The sequence below is a fragment of the Amblyomma mixtum genome, chromosome 6 (genome assembly GCF_055824585.1).
Source record: "Amblyomma mixtum isolate Tamu chromosome 6, ASM5582458v1, whole genome shotgun sequence".
In the NCBI taxonomy this organism is placed as follows: domain Eukaryota; kingdom Metazoa; phylum Arthropoda; class Arachnida; order Ixodida; family Ixodidae; genus Amblyomma; species Amblyomma mixtum.
The window spans coordinates 155,006,671-155,014,924 of record NC_143017.1 but is presented as its reverse complement, the minus strand read 5'-3'; the positions used below and the strand labels follow the sequence as shown (position 1 = coordinate 155,014,924).

Here is an 8,254-nt window from a genome sequence, read left to right as displayed (position 1 = left end):
GAGATATGCGAGACAGATACTGCGCCATTTGCTTTCTTCAATTTACCCATTCACCAATCATGAACACAATAGGTATAATCTTTAGCTCTTTGCATCCATATACACTTCACTTCCCTTTCTGGTTTTCCGTCGTATCAGTTTATTTCACTTCTCTAATCTCGTTGTGTCTGATTCCTTTCCTGCGCGGTTGTATTAAATTTTACTTCTGCACTTTAAACATCTGAGGATAGGGGGCAATTCTTTTTCTGCTTCATAATAAGCTTCACTCACGTTGTGTCTTTCTTTTTGTTTTCCATGCGGCATTCCAGCAAGGAGCTATGGCAGACACTCCCCAGGCCGCAATGAAGGAAGCCAAGCTGAAGGGCAACTTGGGGGTGAACCCTAGGTACACGGTCACCTGGCACGGTTTCCTCAACATCACCGAAGTGGTCAGTTTGTTGTCTTTATTATTTCTTGGCTTCCACTTGGCACTTTTGCCAACGATGGCCTTTCGCACTGTGTACTTAGCCAAAGAGAAGGGTCGGTTGCTTACATTAAGCATATTCAGCATGAAGATTGTGGTTCCGGCGTTGTATGGTCGATATAGACTTTATAGACGCAATGTCATTTACGCACATAACATTAGAGTAGGGTGTAAAAATTCCCTTGTTGAAAGCAAAAAAAAAATAGGAAAACGTCACAAGTTACTCGCAGTACAGACCAACAGAGCATTTAGCAAATGTTCCTGGGTAATAAAGAACAAGATCTAGGAAATTAAAAACAAGAGTAGAATTTCAAGTAGAAAATCTAGCCATGATTCCTGCTTGATGAACTACATGTGTTAGAAGAACGTTGTAGTCTCTGTTGTGACACTGAATGAGCGGAGCATGAAAGCAGCATGTGGAATCACCGCAATAATTATTGTAGAATTCTTGTTTGATCTTAATAGAGTCCATTAAAAATATGAAATCGAAGTTGTGGACCGAGCGAATTTACAGGACAGGACCAGAAATGCTTTCGTTCCATATAATTGGAGGAGCATTAAATTCACCGTCCAACAAGGAGGACATTTTTCTGCTGAAGGGTGGATTGAAAAGAAAATATATAGCCGCTGTAGTGGGGTTTACAAACGACGAAAATTAAGCTGGTCAAAGAATAAAGGGAATTATGAAAAACTGTAGGGGACACTTAAGCTCTGCCTTAAGAGTATGACGTGATAGTGGTAATGGGTCCCTTCGCGTATCACTTGGCAGACACGGGCACTATCCCTTCTTTAACCAACACGTAACGCTTAACCGACCATTAAGAGTGCAGTGCGATAGCAATAAAGATCCCCCCCGCGTGAGTACTTCTCCATCGCTTAGGTTGTGCCTACATGTCTATGCATGCAGCATTGATCATTCTATACTTTACATTCGTATATTGCGGAGTGTCCTCATAGCACTCCTTGCGCAGTAGTGCAGCGGTTAAGTGATGCTTCACTGCACCTGCAGTTGGCTGTTTCAATGACAGCCGCCGTTGGGACTTGTGAGACCCAAGTTGCTCTTCCCGAGCAACCTCTCGCGATCAATTATTAATTTAACTGCCACATAACAGGGTGGGTAGTTTGCTCGCAATGCGGTGGGCAGGTTGTAAGGACATCACGAGGTCACGGGACCTCGCTTATTTAGGAACAACTCTCTTATAGAGGGACCTCACCGTTAGAAGGCCTGAAGCACCGCGATGCGGCCCGACGACTCTTCCGCGAACTCACCTCTATTCCAACATCGCAGGTGGGGGCGCTGTCGGCGCTGGTGGTCATAATGCTTTCCACCAACCAGAGCACGGCGGCCAAGCTGATGGTGGTGGTGTCGTTCGCCGACGGCTACACCTCGCTCGTGATGCTCATGGGCGGAATCGTGTCCCCCTACACGCAGGCCTACCTGCCGCTGTCGCTCTACGTGAGTAGTTACCCAGATTTCGAGCAAGCCTGCCGAATGAACCGCGTGAACGGAACAATTTGACGACGAACAAAATGCAAAGGAAACAGGAAGAAATATTTAGAGCACTAATACGGTGATTGATGATTTTATGGGATGATCTGAGCTGGTGGAAACCAGAGTTCCTTGAGAAATGCAGAATGCCTCTGGAATTGATGATGCCATGCTTGGCACAATTAGAGAGGAGACATAAGGAGAGAACAAAATACAACAAAATTGGTTAATTAACAAGGGTTGCAATCAAGGCACAATGTTCTGATGATAAAACTCATTCCTCGAGCCCATAGATTAACGAATGCAGACCACCGGACCACAAAAAAAAAAAGTGGTGGCGAAAATCTGACATCCTTGAGAAGAGTATTCAAGGGCAGGTCTCAAATAGAGCACTACAGCCATTCTCTCTGAAGCAACGAAAAAGACTCTCATTTCAAGAAGGAGGTTTAACAAGCTGCTCAGCAATAGAACGATCTCGTCATAAATTTCCCCTCGTTACGCTACAGCAAAGGCTGCCAGTAGCTTTTCAGCGGTCTTTTAATAGCTTCCATCATTCAGACAATTTTGTCTCTTCAGGGGCAGGACCCTTCCCGGTGCGTTTATCCCCGTGTTCTTATTACCTCTTATCGCCGCTTCGAGCACTACGAATCGGCAAATTACAAGGCTACCTTTCAGAGAAAATTGTGTTCCAGTCGTGGCTTAGTGGCTTGGGTGGTCGCCTCTGCTGCGTGATGTGGTTGGTTCGGAACCCACCGCCGCATATTCGCCAGTACAAATGGGTACACGCGTCCCCCGGCCTGGCGCCCTGATTTCGTTAGGGGCGTGCGCTTGGAAGAAGCCCTACGCGCTAGGGGGGACGTCCGCGGCCTTTCGGGAACGTCGCAGATGCGGCTATTGGTGTGAAATATCTGTAACGTTTTTATGGTGTCTCATTTTGGTACACCCGTAATGATATTGGGTATTCATAAGCTGATAAAATGTATATATATCTCATACGGTTTCTTTTATAGAAATCTTCGCTTTCCTTCTTGTGTTTCGCTGCGTGCGAAATTATCGCCAGTTTTTAGCAATGCCGTTATTGTTAATTATTGTAAGCTATCGAGTGAGCGAGTGTCCTTTACATTAGCTAAGCTCCTCAGACCTTCATGACAGGAAACAGGAGCAGCAGAGTCGTCAATAAGTTGTTCGATGACGTAAAGGACCGCCGATCCATTGGAGCAACAGTTTGGGGCTAGACCTTTTTCCCAAACATTCCACCCCAGAGTATACCATCACCGGGTCGGGGGGAAGCTTGTACTCATTAAAAAAGCGATGGGGGCGCGGTGACACCTGTGATAAAACCCAGAACCTCGGCATGCTGGGGGAGGTACTCAAACGACTAGGCCTTCACCGGGGTTCATGGTTAAAGGTTCAGGCCAGCGGCGCTGTAATGCTCGTCTCCGATGCTCGCGCCTCATTCGCAGTTCCTGCTGTACCACCTGGTAGGAAGCTGCTTCCTCCTCCTGAGCAGCGGCTGGCTCATGGGCAAGGCCAATGGCGAGTTCCTCATGCAGGCCGCGGCGGTGAGTCCCCATGCGCAGTGCTGGGCTATGCTTGTCGCTACTTGCACGACAGGGGTATATGGTCAGATATTTCCTCGTCCGAAGTTTCCGTAAATCTCAAGCAACTTGTGGTGCGGTAGCGATTGTAGACATGTGAGACAGGACATGAGTCAATGGTAGAGAGGCACTAAAATACCCCCATTATATGAGGATACCCGTGAGGCTTGTGTGCCGTTACAGCTAGGAAGCACAGCGGATCAAGGATCCCACTACAGTGTTTCTGTTTTGGTTTGGCACGTATTCGCTACCGCACAAAAATTCCTAAACATCCACCTGGGAACAAGAGAAGTATTTTGTTGTCGTTGCAGCGTAAGAATTATCATTTACCGACGTCATGTTAATTAGTATTGCGCTATCTTGTTTGTCTATCTTACTATCTTATTTTAACTGAGGAGGGACTTACAAGAAAAAAAAACAGAATCAGCGTCGATAAACACGCATAAATTAAGAGAGCTCTTTACTGGTATTCGCCTTTTAACTAAACCTGATACAAGTTCAAGCGTCAGAATGGTTACTTTCTACCTAGATGTCTGGCAGTCTTGAGTCAGAATGTAGTAAGCTCTTTATGGGAGATAGCAGTGATTGTAATCTTCCTGACCTTCCGAGGCTTAAAACAGTCTGCACACGTTTTATAAGTGATACAGTAATTGCGGTTAAGCTACCGTTGACATTTATATTGACAACATATTAGGAAAGAGACATTTACATACGGGCATACGCCAGTTCCGGACGCTAAAGGAATTCAGTGTGATGACGATGGCGATGGGGTTAGAATGAAAGGTCGTGACTGTTTACAAGGTTCTAGCATTTCACTCTTCAATGTCCAGCGTTGCTCAACGGCAGCAGCTGACTTTTTTTTCTCGCGTACCACGACAGCTTTGTTCTTTTTATTGCCACCTGTGCTAAGACAAATGGCCCTTCGAACTTCATAACATTAAACAAAAAAGACAAAAACAGGCGGCTACTCACACTTCTCAGTGTTAAAAGGACGCACTGAATGAGACCGATTGGCCATCCGTCCCATGTTGACGGGAAAAGGGGGCTATGAGTAAGTGCTGGCATGAGAGCGGGACATTCCACAGCCATAAATATTTTGTTTCAATCTCTTCACAAATGAACAAGAGAGCTGAGTGTCGCATTTATATAGCCAAGTTTTGGCCTGTTAACGTGAGATTAAGGAGAACAAAGATGAACTCTTCACTGCGCAGTTGCACTTAAAGCTAATTTTTTTCTTGATACCATGTTGTTTCTTTTTTACCCATTGTAAACAAATGAATAAGTTTTCAGGTAGTTTAACACCAAAGTTAAAGTTGTGGCATTAATGATGAACCGTTGGTTGTCGTTTTGGCTACAGTGTAGGCTTCATCTCTCATAACATGGAGATGAAAGGTAGATGAGCGCGTCGTAACGTTTGCGTTTTCGTCTCCACCTCCAGGGAGGCGGAATCACTGCTGGGATATCGCACTTCGTGCACGGCCTGTACACCTTCGTGACGGTCTTCCGCCAGCCCATAAATCCACCACCGTGACCGCTGCCGTGGTTTGAAAACTCTACGTCCTAGTGTATTAAAGTATGTCGCCTTTTTCATCGTTCAGGTTTTTTCGTGCCTCCACCAGGGGAGCTCTGTGCCACGAGCACAAAAAGAAAGGAGCGGAGAAAAGGCGTGAGAGAGAAATATAAGAAAACTATACGTACCAGTTGTTCTGCTTAAGTGAAGGCAGCAACTTCCTCCAGGTTCTTTAGCATGCTTGGTCATTTTATTAACTAACAACACTCACATGACGATTCGAATATAAATACAAGGCACTACGCATGCTTTTCGAGTCCTGAAAACACTTAAAGTAATACGGCTCTTGTTGCGGCATTTTCTTTCGACTGCCGTTGGGGCTATAGACTGAAGAAGATGTCTCTGTGTCTTGCAACTTACTATTGCCGTGCATAATGAGCCTGCTTCTTTTGTAGTTGCGGAGTTTCAACTGCACGGTAAACTGCCAAACCTTCTCGCATGTCCAATATTTGCCTCTAGAGGATACTGGAGTGAGTATCTGCTCTACGGCATAGTGCAGGTGTGTCACAGGTGTACAAAGCGGGAATGACAGTTCATTCAACGTCCCAAACAAAACCTAAAAATGCCTTAATGACGCATGGACTCCTTTTATATCAACAGAAATTTACTGATGTAAGAGACGCAATGTTTCGAAAACAAAGTAACGATACAAACATGAAGCTCCTTTGGCATGAAGGCGAGACACATTAGATTTAAAATGAAGATTACCGAACCACTAACTTTTTGATTCAGTGGCTTAAGCTAGTCAAAGTTGTGCCCTATTGGAGACAACTTCATCATTAATAGGAAGCCTACCTGAGCAGCATTTAGCCTTCGTGTCCACTGGTATTCTCTGTTGGATTTATAAAGTAAGAAGGCCGTCCTTGAAGGCAAAACGCTAATAAAGTTCTCTCCCTCAGTCTTCTTCTCTCTCTCTCTCTCTCTCTCCGTTGTAAAGAGCCGGCTGCACGCTGGTGACATGCCATGGCGAGGAAAATAACCTGCCACACGCGGCTGCTGCGCGCCACCTATAACTACTCATACATGTTATTTATACCGTTTCGATCACCGCTTCAGAAGTACAGGCACTTACAAACGCACCCAGCTCGCTTAGGCACTGCTCACAAGGCATAATAAGGACGGAATACTCTTAATTTTGCACTCCTATTCGTTGCGAGAGCATGCCACTCTGTCGGCGCCGCTCTTTTTATGTGGGATTCTCTTGCAGTGAGTGATTTCCTATCCTCTGTCCTATCCTCTGTGTTTATTAAGCAATAACCTTTGTTTTGGAATCTATCCGACTTGTCGGAGGGTTTGAACATAATGTCTTGCGGCATATGTGGGATGTGTCGGCTTTTAAAGGAACACTTTTGACTCGGTGTGCAAGTATAGGCAAGATTCTCTCAGGAAGGTTGACCACACAGTGCAATTGCCCTTAGAGATTGGTCCTGGAAACTGCGTGACAGGGAACGACCCGTACCTCAAGCTCAACCAACATCCTCGTGACAGCGCCTGCCTACCTCAGCACCTCGACGTTCTTAGGTGAGATGGACAATGATGTGGATGTGTCCTGTGGTGGCGCGTGACATTCAAACAGTCTCGGAAGTGTGACGATTGATCGGCGGACATGCTTGCACATCCAGCCAATGACAGCCCAAAACCACCGGAATCCGGGTTGTATGTCCTCACAGAGAGCGGAGCCTTTGTTAAATATGCATGTGAGTGCGAGGAGACCACTATGAATGTTTGATACAATGTTTCAAGTTGTCTGGATAGATAGAATCGAGCATGCTCTAAAGAACGAAGGTAGCCTAAAAGCACTGCAAAGGAAACCAGGTATAGGCAAAAATCAGATGTATGCGTAAGGAAACAAAGAGGGCAATGCCATATTAGCATAAAGGAGCCGAAGAGTTCTACACTAATCTGTGCAGTATAGCCAATGTAATCAGGACGTAAATGAGATAGACGTATCACACAGCAATCAGATATCCCGCCAGTAAAGAAAGAGGAAGGAAAGAGTCTTAGGAGCAATTCAGGAACGGATTAAAAAGGAATCATCAATATTTACTATTTTCATTTGGTATTCTAAATGGGGCTGATGGAGACAAGCAGCTTTCCCTTAAAAACTAATATTCAAGTTTGTTTTGTTTTTTTTTTTGTAAGAATTGCGCGATGTATGCAGTCGAAGGCTTTTGTGAGGTAAACGAAAATCCGCAAAGGCACTTTCGGACTATCCAGTGCGTGTAAAGTTAATTCCTTCTCCACCAACAAAGCAGATGCAGTACCAAGACCCTTTCGAAAGCCTAACCGCTCCTTGAACAACATAATATGCTTACGTTCGAACCCTACAAATCGTTTAAAACTAATTTTGTAATACTTGGGAAAATAAAAGCATTATGGAGACCGGTCGACACTTGGCCATGCCATTTTTATCACCCTTCATATGGGTGATAAAAAAGGATTAAAAAGTTTGCAGGTATAGGCTGGCCTCAACTGGCAAACAACAGGGTTGATAGGAGAGCCATGGGAGAGGCCTTTGCCCTGCCGTGGACGTAGTCAGGTTGATGATGATGATGAATGCACGTGACCTGCAGTTCAGGAGTAAAAAACTCCATCGTAGACAAAGGTTAAAAAGTAAACTATACATGATGCGAGAAGGTCTAACACGTATCTAAATGGATTTATTTTGATACCATGTGTGTGTGTGCGTGCCCGTTCGTGTGTGTGTGTGTGTGCGTGTGTGTGTGTGCGTGCTAAATTTGTCGTATTGAATTTGGTTCACTCGTCTGTACTACATCATGCATATTTGCATGTATCAGCGTTTTTCCGTCATATACTCGGAAGACACCTCCTATACTGCGGCATGCTTAATTTCTAACGATTATTGCGCCGTTCCCGACATGAGTATGGACACTGTCCTATAATTTCTATGGACTGAAGTAGAAAGAAAAAAAGTCAATGGAATTGAAGTGGAACCACAATACTCTGAATGCCGTTTGTCCCGTAAATGAGTCTGGTAATAGGCAATATTTTAATTTTTATCCTTGGCCGCGAGACCGGCGCTCTTCGTCTTCGGCAGAAGTCTAGCTTCTCGAGCCACACCTTCTCAGCATCCGTACAGGGGGCGTCGAAGAAGTGCTCTCATAAAAGGCGTG

General features: G+C 45.1%; 1 protein-coding gene across 1 annotated transcript; it reads left to right on the top strand.

The window, feature by feature from the left end:
* The first annotated feature begins 317 nt into the window (after positions 1–317).
* LOC149340884 (uncharacterized) lies at positions 318–5,081 on the top strand. Its single transcript, XM_089551353.1, has 4 exons — positions 318–428; positions 1,752–1,919; positions 3,416–3,514; positions 4,989–5,081. The coding sequence occupies exons 1-4, from the start codon at positions 318–320 to the stop codon at positions 5,079–5,081; spliced, it is 471 nt and encodes a 156-aa protein (XP_089407479.1).
* Positions 5,082–8,254: the final 3,173 nt, after the last annotated feature.